Source organism: Macrotis lagotis, chromosome 2 (genome assembly GCF_037893015.1).
Source record: "Macrotis lagotis isolate mMagLag1 chromosome 2, bilby.v1.9.chrom.fasta, whole genome shotgun sequence".
Lineage (NCBI taxonomy): Eukaryota > Metazoa > Chordata > Mammalia > Peramelemorphia > Peramelidae > Macrotis > Macrotis lagotis.
Genome location: NC_133659.1, coordinates 196411791 through 196430862, shown reverse-complemented (window position 1 = coordinate 196430862; position 19072 = coordinate 196411791). Strand labels below are relative to the sequence as shown.

Genomic DNA, 19072 nt, shown 5'->3' with positions numbered 1-19072 from the left:
AAGCCCACAAGTTGAGTTTGGGTTGGACTTGGAAGAAGTTGAAGGACTTGGACAGGTTTAGACCAGGGAGGATATTCTAGGTGTGTAGAAGAAGCCTGGAGCTAGGAATGTGCAGGTAACAATGACTAAACCAGTGTGGTGGGGACAGACTTCTGTAGATGATTAGCAGGGTCAAATGCAGGCTTAAGTATCAGGCTGAGGAGATGGAACAGTCTCCTGCAGGCCATGGGAAGGCATGGAAGATTCTAGATGTACAGAATGGAATTGAAGTGAGGGACCAATACAAAAAGGAAAACTGACAATCTATTGGAGGACATGAACTAATTATAGATAAATACAGGAGATATATATATAAATACAAGTGAAACTGGCAGGAAGGGGATAGGATTAACATCTGTGAGATTCAGACATAAAGGTGTGAGGGGAAGAGGCTGGATACTTGATAGCAACCTAGGGCAGTGGTCCAGTTGTAAGAGAATTAAGTGTGATGCAAATGTGAGCAAATGTTTTTGGAAATAGAATAGTCTTAGATGGAAAAGATCTCTAAAACATTCTGGGGGGAGAATCAACAGAACTTGATGACTAGAACTAAATGGGGGTGACAGGAGGGGAAGGAAGTTTAAGGATGACTTCCAAGATATCTTGTGACTATGAAAATGTTGGAATTCCTAACAAAAATAGATGGAGCTGATTTGGGAGCTAAAGGAATAAAGGAGTGTTTATTATTTTTGTTTTAGACTTACTAAGTCTGAAGTGACCAAAAAAGATATCCAGGTAAAGTTTTCTATGTAAAGGAAGTTATAGAGATGCCAGGGTAGCAGCAGAATCTCCCAGAACCCCTAAATCTTAGCTTGTTGTTTGGCCCAGAGGAAGATTGCCTGAATTGGAACTGAATCCAATCTCAGAAAGTCTGAGTTGTTCAGTTTGCCTTGATCGGGAATCAGTTCTTATAAGCCCAGTTAGAAAAAAAATCAATTTTTTTTTGTTTTTGTTTTGGGAAATGTCAGATTCTAGACTAAACTTGCTATTTTCTCCTGGATATTGTAAGATTCTGCAGGCATGCCAAATCGGGGCAGGAGAACCACAGAAGTGAGGTGGACCAGGCAGGCTGAAGTGGGTTTTTAAAATTGGCAGTAGCCCAGAGTTTCCCTTGGATCACAGAGAAATGAGGGGGATGGATGGGGTCTTGGTGCTAGCAGGGAATACTTAGCAAGGAAGTCAGAAGTGTCAGTCATCTTTTCCTTCACATGCCACTAAACACCAGGACTAGACAAATGGGAGGGAGAGTTAGATTAGAATTTTGCTCTTAGCATGGACTCCTTGACTTAATTATGCTTATTTTTATTCTGAATTCAATGAATACCACATAAAATGGACATTTCTGTGTACGTAGTAGAACAGAAAAATATTATACATGAAGCTGCTAATTTCTGTCATGAACAGCATGCTTTAATTTTTAAGTATATAATAAACTCAGCCAATAACTTTCCAAGCTCTGTGCTTGTCTACTTCTTTGTGACTTCCTTTCTGTTCTCTTCACCTTTTAAGAAGAACCCCCTTTCCATTTGCTTTTTTCCCCTGCTGCCCTTTCCTTATGTTCTGTTATCCTCCCCTCATTCCCTAATGGAGGGAAAAAAAATAAAAAAGATAAACATATTTTTTAACAAATATGAATAATCAAGGAAAACAAATTGCCATGTTGACTGTACCCCCAAATGTGTGTCTTATTCTGCCTCTTACTCATTATCTTTGGATCAGTTGCTTCTTTCTAGCTTGCTTTTCCACATACCCCCATGTCCAAGTCTTTTAAACTTGTAAAAGTAGATTCTTGATACATTTATTTAGGAACCTAGTGGTCATCATTTAAAGGATTCAAGCAAGCACTCCAAGCAGAAATTGGATTATCATTTGTCTTATCTCACAGGTGACATCAATTACCAAGAATTTGCCAAGAGGCTGTGGGGTGACATTTACTTCAATCCTAAAACGTAAGTGACAGAAAAATTCTACTTTTCTCAGGTGGTGGGCTGCCTTCCAGGCATTGAGGACTTGCAAGAGGAGAACTCCTGAATATCGACCCCAAAATATTCAGTGGCACAAGCTGCTGCTCTTTCCCTTCTTGTTGACTCAAACCTGGGATACGATTTCTTTTTATGTCAACAAGCCATTTATTAAGCATTTGCTTTGTGCCAGACCATGCACAAGGTAGCAAAAAGATAGACAGCCCTTGTCCTCAAGAAGCTTACATTCAGTAGGGAAGACAAAACATTCAAGGAAGCTGAAAGAAGAGAGATAGAGGTGGGAGATTATGCCCCCCCAACGCTGGGTGGTTCTGATTAGAGCTGGCCAATCAGGAGGGTATTATCAGTGGATGAAGTTCAGCCATTGAAGGAGGTCCCAGGGTAACTCCATAAGTTGAATCCCTTAGAAATTCTCCTTTGACAATTTTACTTTCTTCTTTTCTCCTGAGTGACTTCAAAACCCCTTGTATAACAGGCTCTCTATCCTCCAGCAGTAGCTGCAGCTGTCTTTTCTCTGTACCTTTAGGCGGAAGTTTACCAAAAAGGCCCCAACCAGCAGCTCCCAGCGGAGTTTTGTGGAGTTTGTCTTAGAGCCACTTTATAAGATCTTAGCTCAGGTGAGTAGAGGTGAATATGTCAATTTGTCCGCATCCTCACATGCTTTTCCCACTCAGGTCTACTCTACACGTCTGAGCCAAGGAAGCACCCTCATAATGAGGGGCTTCCTTCATCCCTAAGTTCATCCTACTGTGTGTTAACATTTATTAGGGTAATAATTGGTCTTTTGAGCATCTCTTAAGCACTGAGATGCACTAGGTTCCATTGGATGGGAAGGGAAGAAAGGGTGGAGTACAAAGGAGCAGTCTTTTAGTGGAAACAAATCCCCCAGGAATGCCTTAAGAATTTAATTCAGTCAGTAGGGATTGACCACCAGCTATTTGTGCTGGGAAATTGTGTGAAAAAATTAGAAAAGTATGTGACAAATAGTTCCTGTCTTTAGGCAGCTTGTGATCCAATTGAAAACAGAATTACTTATCAACAGATGCTAAATAGCATAATTGAAACTCATTATAGAGACTCATTACAAAGACCCAGAATGAAATAATTGGATGGGATTAGACAAAGCTTCTTGGAAGAATGCTTCATTAATATTTGCTAAATAGTCTTTTTCCCTCTTCTGGGGCCATATCACAGTAGAATAGATGAATTACTTCACAAACTTTTAAAAATATGTTTAAATATTAATTTTATATAATTTCTATTCCTTCACATATAAATGGGCAATATAAAACCTTTCCAGAAAAGCATCCCGTATTGTAAAAAATTAAAAAGAGGGAAAATAGTTCAGCAAAACTAGCTGACTTCAGGGAGGCTAGGTGGCACAGTGGATAGAGCACTGGCCCTGGAATCAGGAGTACCTGAGTTCAAAATCAGCCTCAGACACTTAATAATTACCTAGCTGTGTGGCCTTGGGCAAGCCACTTAACCCCATTTGCCTTGCAAAAACCTAAAAAAAAAAAAAGCTAGCTGACTTCAAAAAAGCCTGATGTTATACACAATATTTCATACCTACAGAATTGGTAGGCAGCATTTTTCTTCTATCACTTTGGGACCAAGCTAGGTCATTACATTTGCATTCAGGTTGACATGTTTTGCTGTTTGATTGTTCTTTCTATTAACATTGTTGTCATTCTATAAATTATTTTCTTGGTTCTGATTACTTTATCTTTCATCAGTTCATTCAAGTATTCCTATGCTTCTCTGGAATCATCATTTTTTACAGCATAGTAATATTCCATGGCCTGCTTGTACCACAGTTTGTTTAGGCATGCCCAAATCAAAAGGCATCTAATTTGTTTCCAGTTCTTTGTAATTTGGAAAGAATGAATTAGTACTTTTTGGAATCTAAATGCCTAAAAAAAGAATTCGAAGTGCCCTAAGCTCAGCTGAAAAAGAGGTCACTTCTAACTGAAGGCATCAAGAAAGGGCATCTTAGAAGAGGTGGCATTTTAGCTGGATAATGTCTCTTCTAATGTTCAAAATCTCTGGCCTGGCTCATTGAAATACTCAAAGCCCAAGTACATAATCTAACCATATCTTTATATAAGCAGTTGAGCATGGTTCCTTGTGGTTTCCATTGTCTTAAAAAGTGTGTTCAGTAATCCTGAGTAGGCTTGCCTACCTGGAGTGAAAATAAGGAGATAAAGATCCAAGGAACTCCACAGAGGCAGGAACAGCTTCTTTGTACTCCTGGCTCTCCAGATGGCTCCTCAGATCACTCCGGGTTCTTCATTAGCTGTTGCCAGTTGTTTAACATTCAAATCATTTACTGCCAGAGATGGCAGGCTGTCAGTAGGTAGAAGTTTGGGGGCGGAGCACTTGACAGGATTCCAAAATTGTGAATAGGGTACAAAGTTTAGTTGGCTCATAAGAGACATGCAAAATAAAAGTTGATTTGGGGGCAGATAGAATGAGATCTTTTTTGGTTCCTCACAGAACTTGGGTGCTCTAAATCTCTCTTGTGTATCATGGATGATTTCCTGGGTGAGATGAAATGCTGCTTTTAGATACAAGGTGTTAGCACTGAAAGTCCTCTGTCTCTCTGAGTGGAGACCAGCTATTGGGAAAGTCAGTCTATTCTTTTCCATGTCAGTGACATGTCCTTCTGGGAGTCTCTCATTGAACTAGCCATAGTTTTCCAACTTTGGTGTTTCCAAAAGGGGAATGGAAACGAAAGTAAAATTCCTCTCTGTCCCCTTACTGTCACCCTTGGTGGCAGCTCCAGTCCTAGAAACTCTTGCAGTTGTGCTTTAGGCCCTCCTCTTGCCCCCATTACATCCATAAACAACTCCTTCACCATTTATTTCTCTGGAATCTCATCCTGGAACCACCTTTGACCAACAGTGTTAGTGACCTTATGTCCTGATAGGTTGTAGGAGATGTGGACACCAGTCTTCCAAGGACCCTGGATGAACTAGGCATCCACCTGACCAAAGAGGAACTGAAGCTGAACATACGCCCTCTCCTTAGGCTGGTCTGCAAAAAGTTCTTTGGGGAATTCACAGGTAATAGTTTTGTGTGCCCAGAGATACTAGTGACATCTATTCACCCTAGAAATGCTTAGGGATGGTCTTTGACCTCCAAGGGCAGCACAGCCAAATGCTTTTCTCATATCTGTCCTTGATGGATGGCATCAGGGCCTAGACCTTGAAATCCCCATGGAGTTGACTTGCATCTCAGGGGACAACAAGGATGAATGTGACCCTCTTTAGAGATCTCCAAAGCCTGGTACAAATTGTCTTAGATAGGGTTAGATTGGATTTGTTTCAGAATCTCCTCAGTCAGGTATTGTTGGTTAGCAAGTACTTATGCCTTAGAGTACAAGATGCTCTTTCTGGACCAACACTTCGGATACATAGTAAAGTTGGGAAATTTTCTTATTTTTATACAGAACTGCTAGCAATTTATTAGAGAAACTGTGGGGGAAAAAAACACATTTTAAACAGAAAAAGAATACAGAGTTCAAAGAAAAGAGTTGGATTAAAATTCATTCTGATAATAAGTCAGGATAGTAAGGAAGGAAACATGAGATATCTGGTTTAGTATAAAATATAAATAAACACCTGGATAATGAATCATGAAAGTTTTCTAGAGCTTTGGGTTGAACTTAAAAATCTTTAGATAACATGGGGGTGATGATCAATCTTGATGGACTTGCTCATTCCATCAGTGCAACAATCAGGCACAATACTTTATTTTTCTTCCTTAAGGATATGATTTCTCTCTCATCACATTCAACTTAGATCAGTGTTTGCCATGGAAACAATGTAAACACTAACTGAGTGCCTTCCTGGGGGGTGGGGGAGGGAACCAAGAATAGGAGGAAAAAATTATAAAACTCAAAATTAATAAATTATGGCATTCTCTTCCTCTCTTTTCACAGGCTTTGTAGATATGTGTGTGCAGCATATACCTTCTCCAAAGGTGGGCGCCAAACCCAAGATTGAGCATACTTACACTGGCGGTGTAGACTCGGACCTTGGTGAGGCCATGAGCGACTGTGATCCTGATGTAAGGAAACCTGTTATATAGCTGATGCCTTCATTCCTCACCTCTCCCTCTGCCATTTCCCCCTCTAATAACATTCTCCATGCTGGCCTTTCTAACTTTTCCTGCCATTTCCCACCCTGAGCAGATTTATAACATGAAGATATAGACAGTCAAATGTCAGGATTCATGTTTTTGGAAGGGAAAAAACCCATTCTTTTCTGTTCTCTGATTTTTTTCCTCCAAAAAAATTAGCTGTGCTCAACTCTCACTCAGTCTTTCCATTGACTGTGAACTAAGTAGTGTTGAGTTTTTCTTTCTCCCAAAAGAAATCAGAACAATGGCCAGAGAACTCATTTCAGTTTCAGGATACTGGTGTTCTCCTGCAGGACATATATAAACAGGTTTGTTCTCTTATCTCCCTACCCAGGGTCCTCTGATGTGCCACACCACCAAGATGTACAGTACTGATGATGGGGTACAGTTCCATGCCTTTGGGCGGGTGCTAAGTGGCACCATCCATGCTGGGCAACCTGTGAAAGTGCTTGGGGAAAACTATACTTTGGAAGATGAAGAGGATTCCCAGATCTGTACTGTGGGCCGACTGTGGATTTCTGTTGCCAGGTACCACCAGGTGGCGCCAGCATTAATACTAGTTGTATCCAGAGTATAAGGAATGATCTGTGTTTTGAAAGAAAATGTTGGCAGTCTGTTTCTCCACAGTGTGGTTAAGAAAAGCCATTGACTTGTAGTATCTGGTTCTCATGGTATAGACTCCTCTTTGCTGGTCCTAAAGGCTTTGGCTTTTGAGTTTCGGTTGTCCCTCTCTATAAGATTTCCATTTCTGTCACATAGCCCAAAGGTGTCAAATCGGCAATACTTCCAAACAAGGCTCAAATGAGATTAAGATGGAATTGAGAAATAGCAAATAAATAAATATAATTATATTATTACATGATAATTATATTGTTATATAATAAATAAAAAATATACTAATACATAAATAATGTTAACATAATTTTCTACCTCATATGACCCCCAGTGATGGGCCTCATTTATGATTATTGACCCTTTTTCTGTTTGAGTTTGGCAGTCCTAGCCTAGCCTATAACCCTAAAAATTGCCCTTTACTCTAAGCTCAGTTCCATTATTTATCATGAGGCAGAGATGTGACTGCTGAACACCTCCCTAAGGTGACTGAGCTACCCATCATTTCCTGATTTTAGTGACTATCCTGGGGAAATGAAAAGACTCATGATCCACAAGAGACCTGTCCCCTAATTTGATTACCTTCTGTCTCCTTTTCAATCTGTATTTCCTTATTCCTAATCTGTATACATTACCATAATCTAGATATATTGCTGAAACAATCTAACCTGTAATGGAGAGTAGCTTTCATAAAATTAGTAAGCCTAGTTCTGTGTTACAACACAAGAAACTACTGCTTGATATATTTTACTTGTGTCATATTATGTTGGGTTTCAGGTACCACATTGAAGTGAACCGAGTTCCTGCAGGCAACTGGGTTTTGATTGAGGGTGTGGATCAGCCCATTGTGAAAACTGCCACCATCACTGAACCCCGAGGCAATGAGGAGGTAGAGCATTCTGAAATAACTGCCAAAGTTGTCATTAATTTATATGGTTCTTGGGAGCAACAGCCAGTGTTAGTGGTGGGCACCAGAGCCATAAAGACTTAACAGGAAACCTGGGGTGCTGATGCTGAATTGCAGAGATCAAACCTCACTGGTTTTCTCCTTGCATGAGGAAGTTTTTGATGGTGAAGGTTTGCTCAAGGAGCCCTCTCTTTGTCTATGGATTTCCCTGACTTCCTAGAATCTGTGAGGTATAGCATATGAGCTTCTGGCAAAAACATCCAATACTGGCTCCTCAGGGGCCCTTACTCCTGAGCCCAATCCTCTGTTCTGTGTGAGCTGTCACAACTTTCTTTAGCTGCCATTTAAGTCAGGTGACCTCACTTCCCTTTGTTTTGAATCTTAGGCTCAGATCTTCCGGCCTTTAAAGTTCAATACCACTTCGGTCATCAAGATTGCTGTGGAACCAGTCAACCCCTCTGAGCTGCCCAAGATGCTGGATGGCCTGCGAAAGGTCAACAAGAGTTACCCATCCCTCACCACCAAGGTGTGTCCAAGAGTTCCATTTCTGTCACATAGCCCAAAGGTGTCAAATTTGCAATACTTCCAAATGAGGCCCAAATCAGATTAAGATGGAATTGAGAAATAGCAAATAAATAAATATAATATAATTATAATATTATATAATAATATATGATAGCTGCCATGTTGGTGCTAGAAGAAGCAGCCTCAAGGTGGCAACTCTGCCTCTCATTCTGCTAGCCTCTCTCTGGTACTGGTTTCTGCTTTTACTGCTCTGTACTTGGGTCACTACAGAGTGCTGACAAGTTCCTTTTTCTTTTTTTCTACCCAAAGTACCTTATACTGAACTACTGAGTTGTATATGCCACCTTTTCTGCCAGTTAGAGACTGACTTGGGGCTTGACTATGGCACAGAGTTTTTGTCTCCCTCCCCCCCCCAAACCTACATGGTCTATTGGATGTTAAACCTTAATCAACTTTGTAACTGACTGAGGTGTGCCTTTGAATATCTATACTTCTTAAGTGTCACCTTTTAAGAAAGTCTGACCCTATGCAAGGGTAATGAAATATGAGTTCCTTCTCCTTGGACTTCTTAATTCTGATTATATCAATGGCTGCTAACTTTGTTGAGCTGAGGCTAGTATTTACCTATTGCAGTGACCAAGATCTCTAGATGACCTATTGTATTTCAGGTGGAAGAATCTGGGGAACACGTGATCCTTGGCACTGGGGAGCTCTACCTGGACTGTGTGATGCATGACTTACGGAAGATGTACTCAGAGATAGATATCAAGGTGATATTATGGTCCTTTTCCTTCCACCAAGCCAAGTAGCTTGGCTTCTAGTTCAACACTGGATTTTCCCAGTGAAAATTACATATTTCTCCTTGAAAATTATGGGCATGGAAGGGGAATGATAGGAATCTGAGGGATTAAGAGAAGCTTGGAAGGAAGGTATTCATATTTATTTATCCTATTCTCTTGGATCATATCAAGTTTTGCTCACCTCACTTTGCATCACTTCCTTTAAATCACCTTTATCTTAAGTAAGTTCAATCCTTTTTTTCTGGGCATCTATTTTCCACAGAAAGTTCCTCTGAGGGGCAGCTAGTTGGCACAGTGAATAGAGCAGTAATCCTGAAGTCAGGAGGACCTGAGTTCAAATACGGCCTTAGACACTCAATAATTGTCTAGCTGTGTGACCTTGGGCAAGTCCTTTAACCCCTTTGCCTTGCAAAAACCAAAGGGAGGGAGGGAGGGAAAAGAAAGAAAGTTCCTCTAAGTTACTTTTAGTGATTAGTAATATCTGGGTTCTATCCCTTGTTCTGATGTTGACTGAGTAGAAGATGTTGGCTTTTCCAAAGACTCTTATAGGACCTCAAGAAGGATTTGGGGTCCTTGGCCACCACTGTTATCCTCTCAGCTATTTGAACTTAGCTATTAGTGTTTAGGTTTGAACAACAAGGAAAAAAAACACAGGATTCCTTCTCTTTCCTTTTTTCTTTACTCCCTTTTTAGGGGGTTTCTAATTGGTGGGTCAAGTAAACCAATTGACTGTATTATTCTTTTTAAATTACTAGTTGCTAGGAGCAGCTAGGTGGTGCAGTAGATAGAGCACCAGCCCTGGAGTCAGCAGTACCTGAGTTCAAATCCAGCCTCAGACACTTAATTACCTAGCTGTGTGGCCTAGGGCAAGCCACTTAACCCTATTACCTTGTAAAAACCTAAAAAAAAAATTACTAGTTGCTGCTTTTCCCAAGTGAGGGAATTCCTAAGTGGAGTAGGCCCTGGAACTCTCCTGATTTCTTTTTGAGTAGGAAAGTACTTTCTTAGCTAAGCAAGCCCTTCTTCTAACCATTCATCTTCTCTTTCCCAGGTGGCTGACCCAGTTGTCACATTTTGTGAGACAGTGGTGGAAACTTCTTCCCTCAAGTGTTTTGCTGAAACTCCCAATAAGAAGTAAGTAGGACTAAGTGGCGTAGTGGATAAAGCACCAGCCCTGGAGTCAGGAGTACCTGGGTTCAAATCTGGTCTCAGACACTTAATAATTACCTAGCTGTGTGGCCTTGGGCAAGCCACTTAACCCCATTTGCCTTGCAAAAACCTAAAAAAAAAAAAAGAAGAAGCAAGCAGGACTGTGGATATCTCCTCACATGAATACCAATACATTCAGTTTGCATGCAAGCACAACTTTGCCTCCTGCCATATAGGATGGAAAGCAGGACTTGAAAGTTTTGTTTTTGGCAAGAGTCATTTACCTCAGCACCTGTTGTACCCATGCTCAGATTTCTGTGTTCTCTTCTCTATTTGCATATGCTTTCCTACTATCTTACACTGATCTTAAGAATTTGCCCCAGAACCTACTTTTAAAAACAAGTGATTTCAAAAGTGGGAAGCACATCACAGTATATGTTTGATTGTTAGTATTGTTTTATCCTTTCACATCTTTTAATTTCTCGTTGGTATATAATCATATTTTTCCATTGAATTATATCAGTTTTTTTCTTCTTTTACTTTTTGCCTTGTTTTGACCTTTCCATTTAACCCATTTTTTCTTGCACAGAAATAAGATCACCATGATTGCTGAGCCTCTTGAGAAGGGCCTGGCTGAGGACATAGAAAATGAAGTGGTTCAGATTACTTGGAACAGGTGGGAATGAGATTTTGTTCCAAAATTGATGGGAGGAATGGATAAAGAGCAGTCGATAGTAGAGGGAAGTGGCATTTAATTTTATCTCTACCAATGTTGATCTCTTGGGGAAGGTGTCAGAGGATGCTCTGTCAGCATCCCCCTACTGTTACTGTTATTAACAAGCCATGTACAAGGCAGAAGTTAAGGCATATATAATTATAATTTTCCAAAGAAGGACTACTGAAGTTCTTTATTATCAAAAAGGCCAGTTGTATTGGAGTCATCCCCAACAATTGCACTTTCTCCTCCTCCTACAGGAAGAAACTAGGCGAGTTCTTCCAGACAAAGTATGACTGGGATTTGCTGGCTGCCCGTTCCATCTGGGCCTTTGGCCCTGATGCCACTGGTCCCAACATTCTAGTGGATGACACTTTGCCCTCAGAGGTACAGGGGTGGTTTATTCATGACACCTAAGTGGGGAAGGGACAGCTCTTGATGAGAAGAGGTATTGAAAATGTTTTCCCAATTCCTGGAAGAGTTTTGAGATTCTTTCATGAAATGGAAGACCTAAGGTTTTTTTTCTCATTTCTTAATTCATCTCTAATCCTATTGGTCCCATGAACTATGGCAAAAATTGTCACTAAGATGCCTTCATGTTTCTTTGTAGGTGGATAAAGCTCTGCTGGGCTCAGTGAAGGACAGCATTGTTCAAGGTTTCCAGTGGGGCACCAGAGAAGGACCCCTCTGTGATGAGCGTAAGTTCACCTAACTGCTAGGAAAGGCTTCTTTCCTCGTAATAGGGAGTACTGTTATCTCCCCATTTCTGAAACCTGGGCAGTAGATCAGGTTGAAAAGCAGAGGGCAGACCTATCCCCTCTTCCAGTTGCCCTCATTCATTCTGCTTTGGGTGCTTCTACCTGGCACAGGTTTAGAAGTAGTTGTCCCTTGGATCTACATATATAGAAGATGCCCTTCAGATCTGCTGAGGAAGGGGGAGGTCAAGCTTTGGACCTGAATGGAGAGAATTAAGCTAGGGACACACATTTGAAGAAGCAGACCACAGTGGCTGGACTTGCCAGACTGTTGGAGAAGATGTAATCTCTGATTCAGGACCAAAACAGATACTAATCATTTAGCTGAAACCCTTGCATAGCCTCACAGAATTCCCTTTTTAGGATTTTCTGCCACACACTTGTTTTGGGGAGCAGTAATCATTCTGCTTTATTTTTTTACTCGATCCTTCCTTGAATTTCTCAACTTTTGGGTCTCTTCACTTCAAGCTTTACCAATTTCTCTGCATTCCTAGTGATTCGCAATGTGAAGTTCAAGATCTTGGATGCAGTTGTTGCCCAAGAACCTCTGCACCGGGGAGGAGGCCAGATCATTCCCACTGCCAGGAGGGTTGTCTATTCAGCTTTCCTTATGGTATGGGGTGAACATAATGGGTGTGGGCTTAATTCATTGGGAGTGGTTGGGGAAGTAATGCCTTGTTCATCTTTAGAAGGCACTTGACCTAATCAATAATTGAAAATATCTGTGGAGTACTGAGCCCTTGGAAGACTTATGATCCTGCCTTCCACCTTGACATTGCCCATCCATTCTCTCTGGTTCCATTCTTCACTTCTTCCCAAGCTAAGAACTTCTTTTTTTTGCCTTTGTTGCAGGCTACCCCTCGTTTAATGGAACCCTACTACTTTGTGGAAGTTCAAGCCCCTGCAGACTGTGTCTCTGCAGTCTACACTGTCTTGGCCAGACGCAGGTGAGCAAATCTAGCATCCTAGGGATAAGCTCACAATGTGAGATGTGACCCAGCTTTAGTGGGGAACAAGAAAGGTGTTTTTTGCCCCATACAGGACCAAACATGCTGAGCTAATTTCCCCAAAGAACAAGTGACAGGGGCTACCAAGCATAGAGTAAAGAGAAATCCTTATTGACTTTCTGCCACCTTAGTTCTCAGTCATCTAAAAGGGCACTTAACCACCAGCTTGGGGAAATGATGGAAGATTGGAGAAAGTCTGAGGAGTGACTTTCAGAGGAAGGTCTCTAAACCCTAACCTTTTCTAAAGAAGATTGTCTTATGGCCCATCTATTTTCTGTTTTGTAAGATGAGAGCTTTGGTTTGGTAGATTTAGGGTGATGGTTAGTGCTTGTTTGACCATCTTCCCAGGGCATGGTGCTCAACTTCTGTCTGTCTATCTCAGAGGCCATGTGACACAGGATGCACCTATCCCTGGCTCTCCACTCTATACTATCAAAGCCTTCATTCCAGCTATTGACTCATTTGGTTTTGAAACTGACCTCCGGACCCACACCCAAGGACAGGCCTTCTCTCTGTCTGTTTTTCACCACTGGCAGGTAAGGTGGAGGGGAAGACAAGATATTTCCAGGGCTCTGGTAAGATGGTTTGCACCCCAGGACATGGGAGCTTTTCCCTTTTTATATATGGCCTGATATGTTTTAGATTGTACCTGGTGACCCATTGGATAAAAGTATTGTCATCCGTCCTCTGGAGCCACAGCCAGCACCTCACTTGGCCAGGGAGTTCATGATCAAGACCCGTCGTAGGAAGGTATGTGTTCCCCTTCCCCCATCCTTCACTCAGGGTTTTCAGTAAGTCGGTCTCCATTCTTATGGATTCTTCTTGCCAGTGAACCACTAGGGAAAGTAATATTCATGGTATATGGTATTTCTACCACTTTCCTACAGTGGCTGGCATTGGGAGATACTATTTTGCCTAGGACAGGAGAGTCAAAGAAAAGTCTTTCCCTTTTCTTCTGAGAAATCATTGCTCTTTCTGAAATAGGCAGCTTTGTATCAGTCCACTTTCATTCTTCACCCTCCCCTCCTTTGCACCTAGAGCCCAGACCAGTTTTTCCCCAGTCCTCATTCTGGCCTTTCCTTTTCCACCCTAGGGACTGAGTGAGGATGTGAGCATCAGCAAGTTCTTCGATGATCCTATGTTGTTGGAGCTCGCCAAGCAGGATGTGGTTCTCAATTACCCCATGTGAAGCGGGGGGTGCTCCTAGCAGCTCCCCTATTCAGTCTCAGACAGCGCTTCCTGGACAGTGGAGCCTTGGGAGGCTCAGCTTTGGTGTGTTGGACAATATGGCTTTTGCCTTGGCAGTTACTGATGGGGGGGGGGGGGGCTGGGGGTAATGGAAGAGAAAAAATGCTATTGACTTTTTCAACAGCCAGTAAAAGTCTCCACAGACTTTCCGGCCCAGCCCAACCCTTTGACCCCTTAGGTCTTTTCCCTTGCCTCTGCTTATTAGCTCTGTTCCTCGGGGATTGAAGATGGGGGAGGCTCCAGCCTCAAGGGGGAAGAAGAAAAGGAAAATGTCTGACCTTGAGAAGCCCTGTCCTGGGATTTATGTGGAATTTTATTTTTACAAGTTTGACCCTAAACATTGTTTGTAAATGAACAGAACATTCTGGTCTGGATCTGGTCCTTTTCCTTTCATCCCTTTCCTTCTCTTCCCAAAATTATGCAGCCTTGCTTTTATCCTGGTGTATTTGCTTTTGAGTGAAGAGATATGATGAACCTGCTGCCTTTGACTTTGAGTTCAAGACTCTCAATCTCTATGGATGTGTGCCCAGGGAGTCTTGATCAGGGATCAGTTCTTGCAGTCTCTCTTAAATGAACATTTCTATCCACTTTAAACATTCATTTTTTTCTGAAGAAGGTAGTGGAGGTGGGAGGTTGAAGGGGTATCTGAGATTCCCGATTTGGAGCCCTGTTTATTGCATAAAATTTTCAACGTGCCCAAATTCTCTTTAGGATTCCCCACTGGCATTGTGGTAGAGTTTAGAGGATTCTGGATTGAAGTCAAAGGTATGAATTCAAATCCCTGTTTCACTTTTTATTTAGCTGAACCTGGGCTTTCTCATCTCCAAAATGAGGGGAGAGGGCTAGACAACCTCTTATGTCCTACTGCTCTAAGGATGATCCTGTGTACTAAAAACCCGAGTCCTGGTTACTTGCTCCCCCTTCCCAGCTCCCTCTTCTAAGCCATCATACCAGCTGCCGCCATCATCTACTTGAGTGCTTCCCTGTGTTAAGAACAGACTGTTGCTTATCTTCAGAATCACTTTATTATAAGGAAGCATACAAGAGACTCATTTAAGGGAGTCTGACTGTTCCAGCCTCCATACAACTCCTACTTCTCCTCGGCATCATGTGCTGTTCTCTTGATGTAGTCACAGTACATGGTGTACACTGCACCTGTATGAGAGGAAAGGACAGATAGCTCCTTAGGGTCAGAGCCCTCATGTCACCTCCTGCTGACCTGGAATCAGGAGCTAGAATGGCTTCCAAAATCCCAAAGCTCCACTATTTCAAGGCCCTTGGGGAGTTCACTTCCTTTCTCATCTTTCTGCCCCAAGTCACAGCAGCTGCTCTGAACACCTGACCACTTCTACCATTTCTGTTCTCTACAACCCTTCCCCCACTTAATTAGGACTATGATGTTGGGGGGTGGGGTGCAATAAGGGGAATGACTGACTATAAGCAGAACTGGAATTTGCTGCATTTCTCCATCATACCCATCCTGAATAATAAAACAGACTCTTAACTGTATCCATGTGAAAGAAAAGATGTAGTCTGGATTCTGAAGGCTAGTCTATGTTTGTGACTTCTACTGAGAAGCTGGACTGCCCACAGGGTTTAGAGGAGTTTGATCTCTTGCAACCCCTGAAGTATCAGGGTATCACGCTGAATTTGGGGTCTCTGCTCTGATGCCTACTCACCCAACATGATGGCTCCCACAGCACAGGCCTGAGCTGCCACTCGAGTGTGGATCAGGTGTAGAGACATCTTGAGAGGGCCTCGGGCTTTTAGCCGGTAAATGCCATACGCTGTCACCACCAGACAACCCCCCAGGCCTGCGCAAAGAGAGCATGCCCCCAGCAGAGTGGTTAAAGAAGCCTTCAATGGACTTCAGACCCACCTAGCTCTGGGCTCTATTTTCCCTTACCCTACAACACCCATCCCTTATTTTCACTCCAGCAAGCACATCCTGGCATCCTCCTCCAATCATTGCCAGCACATTCACTTTTAGAGACTGTGTATGCCAGCCAACCCTGTAATTTGTATGTTAGTTTTCCCCTCCAACCCCTTGGCAGTTTCAGTATAACACTCCTTCCTCTTGTCCCTCAGCACTCCCAAGAACTTGGTTGGCTACTTTTCCCATTCCTATCCCCAATCTCTAACTCACCCACAGGCACCAGTGGTGACTCCTTGGACTTCTTCAGTAACTTCTCAGAAATGCTACCCTCACTCTCAGGTGGCCCCCAGTCCTTGTTATCAGACATGGTCCTGGAACCAGATGTTGGGGCCCCAGCCCAACCCTGAAAAGATGTCTCCCACAATCAGAATCCTTTAGGTTTTCCTCCTCTCTTCCTTCCACCTATCTATTAGGTTGGAAAAAGAAGGGTCGAACAGCTAAGGTCCTTCACCTCTCCTATGCACCACCTCTCTGGAAAAGCCACCTAGTACTTCTCAATAGATGACTGAACCACACTGCTATTTTCTGTATTAACCAACTATTTCTCTACTATTCTGTTGTTATAACTTTACTCTCTCCTCATCTTCCTTTCAATGGTTTCTCTCCCTGCTCCCTTCTCCTTCAACTTCTTCCTTGAGATTGTGATCTCAAGCTGTCTGGGAGAAGTCATGGGGGGCGGGAGAGAAGGCAGGGGAAGGGAGCTTCAGGGATCCTACTGGACCTGAAAGTAATGTGGATAGGATCTCTTGTACCAAAAGAGAGAGATTCAATATTTTAAGTCACTTATAATTTGCATGCTTTTTTGAATATAAGTTAACATTATTTTCCCCTGCTTCCTATACTTTCACTTCCTTTCTCCCTTCCCCTTTTCCCCAACTTGCTTCTCAATCTTTCCTCCAAAGTAAAATTGTCCCAGTGCCCCTAATTTTCACCTTTTTAAACCTCTGCTGGGGTACCCAAAGTCTCAGGCAACAGATGCTTGACTCCCTGGTTTTAACTATTGGGACATGCAGCTTTTGCAGAATCTAGACCCCCAAAGATCTAATTTTTCTCCTAGGAGCTGGGGCCGATGCTGGTGAACTCTGCCCCTCTAGAGACAATAGAGGGCTCAATCCTGGAATGGTGGGCACATACCTCAATGTTGGTGGTGAAAGGGAAGACTGGATAGCTGAGTCTGAGCTTGTGTTCAATGTCCTAAAGCTTTTTAGTACTGGACATGAGCTACCACTGTGGAGTCAGGGGAATGGTGGCTTGGGTTTTATGGGGATTTTGAAGCCAGCGAGGGGAGGGGAGTGAAAAGAATGGGACATCAGCTTTAACCCCCCATCTGCTGGGAACTCCAGTCCCTGAAAAGTGTTGGGAACAGATGGAGGCAGTAATGATTAGGAACCTCAGCCATTCTGGTTCATCTTCAGGCACTAGTGGACATGCAGGGATTAGAGCAGAGCCAGACTTCTTGTATTAGGAGTAAAACGGGAAATGTATTTGGGGGAAGGGAAGCAGGGAGAGTTGACACCAGTTACACAAGGCCAGATCTCCCAGGCGTATCCTCTTGGACACGGCACATGAGACCAGCTGCTGTTGAAAGCTTCCTGCTCCTGGCTCCCAAGTTCCCATATCCAAGTAATGGTTAGAACCATTGATGGATCCTAGACTCTGGGAGATCCTGGCCACAAGTACAGGGCTTGTGGATTCAGCCTCTGAAGTTAATTACCTATGAATAGGGAAAGGGGAAGAAGGGAACTCCTCAGAATCTGATCACCTCCAGCACTCCTATTGACCCATGAGATTTGTTTAGGGAGGAAAAGGAGGAACAGCTGGGATCCTCTCACCTTTCAAAGACTACCTGGGGACATCAGTTTATGTCATGCATGAACAGGTTTCAGAAAGTTGGAAAGAGCCCAAGGCAGGCAGGCATCTGTTAGGAGTGGCAATAGAACCTTGGAATCTATAGGAAATGCATGTTACACTTGGTAAGCAAGAGGAGAAAATAGAAAGATGGCTTTTGGAAGCCTACCAATAAAATGATCCCTGAGCATATAAGCCAATAGAAATTTCCTTTTCCTCTAAATGCCTTTGTTTCTACTCCTTGAATCCCCTCATTTCCTTCCATCTTCCGTGTCTTCTCATCCACCAAAAGCCTAGTGTTTGTCTCAGAAGCAAGCCTAGAAGACAAGATGCTGTCTAGCCCACCCCATCCCCCCTTCCTCTACCCAACATAAAAGCCTGGTGGGCTCACTTCAAGCAGCCGACAGGAAGTCACTGCAGATCCCCTGGGCCTTCCCACCTCCCCAGGGGCTGTGTGGGAACTGACCTCTTTCTTTCTCTCACACTTTGCTCTATTATCCCAACTGCATCCTCTGGGATCTAGGGAGAGGCCCCAGATGGGGATCCTCCCTCAGGGCTCTGGATCAATAAGACAAGGACAGGAAAAGTAGAAGGCTCATATCAAAAGGGCCAAGGAAGTGTGGGAGAATGAGGCTGAGCTAGAATTTAGAGATGGGCTGTTGTGAAAAACTAAGCTAACTTGGACAAGTCTCCCAGCCTTTCTGAACATCTGTTCCAGCTAATGGGGAATAAAGGTCAGATGCATAGAATTAGGCCTTGGAGACTGAGTCACAGAATGAGGATGTAGGAACAGGTGTGAAGGATAAGGTGATATCCAAGAAGGATGTGACATGCCATGCCCACCAGACTGAGAAGGACCCCTGCTGCTAGTCTAGTGAAGGGTTACTCAAATAAATTCTCACTCCTGCATATTAATATTGAAGGGGAGGAGTCATGTATCTTAGACCAGAATATCTTCAAAACAAAATATTTTTTAAAGGAAATTCATCTTTATTACTTTTAAGAACATACCTCCAAATAAAGACCCTATTTTAACTCACAGATAGCATATCACAAGGGAGAGGGAAAGAACAAGCCTTTATTAAGCATCTTCATTAAGTACCAGCCTTTGCTAAAGGCTGTACAGATATCTGATAATGTATACTGGGGGGGGGGGGGGCGGTTGTGTCAGGATCCACAGGCTGCTCTGCTGCTCCTCCAAGTGGACCCATATAAGTGTCCACCTGCAATCTCCTGTCTAGAGTATAGGGACCAAATGGGCTAACTCAATAGACAACCCCATTCAACTATGTGAAGAGAGAGGGAATGAATCTGTGATTCTCATTGGTAAAAAATTCCCTAAATGAAGAAATGCTACCTCATCCCCCACCTCACCCTCACACACATTGGCATCCTCCTCCACTCTT

The 19072-nt window shown here is 42.8% G+C and overlaps 2 protein-coding genes across 3 annotated transcripts in view; one reads left to right on the top strand and one right to left on the bottom strand.

Annotated features, from left to right (window-relative positions):
• The window catches only part of EFTUD2 (elongation factor Tu GTP binding domain containing 2), a 38854-nt gene extending 24612 nt beyond the window's left edge, over window positions 1–14242 (top strand). The window contains exons 12-28 of the mRNA XM_074224338.1: window positions 1925–1988; window positions 2548–2638; window positions 4951–5086; window positions 5965–6092; window positions 6499–6692; window positions 7554–7665; window positions 8069–8209; window positions 8877–8978; window positions 10060–10142; window positions 10747–10833; window positions 11133–11259; window positions 11483–11570; window positions 12122–12240; window positions 12480–12574; window positions 13017–13170; window positions 13277–13384; window positions 13728–14242. Of these exons, the coding sequence (XP_074080439.1) occupies window positions 1925–1988; window positions 2548–2638; window positions 4951–5086; window positions 5965–6092; window positions 6499–6692; window positions 7554–7665; window positions 8069–8209; window positions 8877–8978; window positions 10060–10142; window positions 10747–10833; window positions 11133–11259; window positions 11483–11570; window positions 12122–12240; window positions 12480–12574; window positions 13017–13170; window positions 13277–13384; window positions 13728–13823 (1925 nt within the window). The 3' untranslated portion in view covers window positions 13824–14242. The remainder of the gene's footprint in view (window positions 1–1924; window positions 1989–2547; window positions 2639–4950; window positions 5087–5964; window positions 6093–6498; window positions 6693–7553; window positions 7666–8068; window positions 8210–8876; window positions 8979–10059; window positions 10143–10746; window positions 10834–11132; window positions 11260–11482; window positions 11571–12121; window positions 12241–12479; window positions 12575–13016; window positions 13171–13276; window positions 13385–13727) is intronic.
• A 646-nt stretch (window positions 14243–14888) lies between these two features.
• HIGD1B (HIG1 hypoxia inducible domain family member 1B) lies at window positions 14889–18476 on the bottom strand. 2 transcript variants are annotated; one of them, XM_074224340.1, is made up of 4 exons: window positions 16953–18476; window positions 16029–16224; window positions 15562–15696; window positions 14889–15037 (listed from the first exon to the last, which is right to left on the bottom strand). In XM_074224340.1, the coding sequence occupies exons 2-4, from the start codon at window positions 16123–16125 to the stop codon at window positions 14973–14975; spliced, it is 297 nt and encodes a 98-aa protein (XP_074080441.1). In that variant the 5' UTR covers window positions 16126–16224; window positions 16953–18476; the 3' UTR covers window positions 14889–14972. The 2 variants fall into 2 exon arrangements, with proteins under 2 accessions (XP_074080441.1, XP_074080440.1); XM_074224339.1 differs by having other exon boundaries at window positions 16029–16161; window positions 16953–18461.
• Between the last annotated feature and the right edge of the window lie 596 nt (window positions 18477–19072).

Excerpts from the sequence above, each read along its gene's own strand:
- HIGD1B (XM_074224340.1), bottom strand. The coding sequence starts at position 16,125 with ATGTCTGATAACAAGGACTGGGGGCCACCTGAGAGTGAGGGTAGCATT. Across the intron at positions 15,697-16,028 it reads GTCACCACTGGTGCCTGTGG|GCCTGGGGGGTTGTCTGGTG; the intron begins GTGAGTTAGAGA and ends CTCTTTGCGCAG. Across the intron at positions 15,038-15,561 it reads TGTGGGAGCCATCATGTTGG|GTGCAGTGTACACCATGTAC; the intron begins GTGAGTAGGCAT and ends CCTCTCATACAG.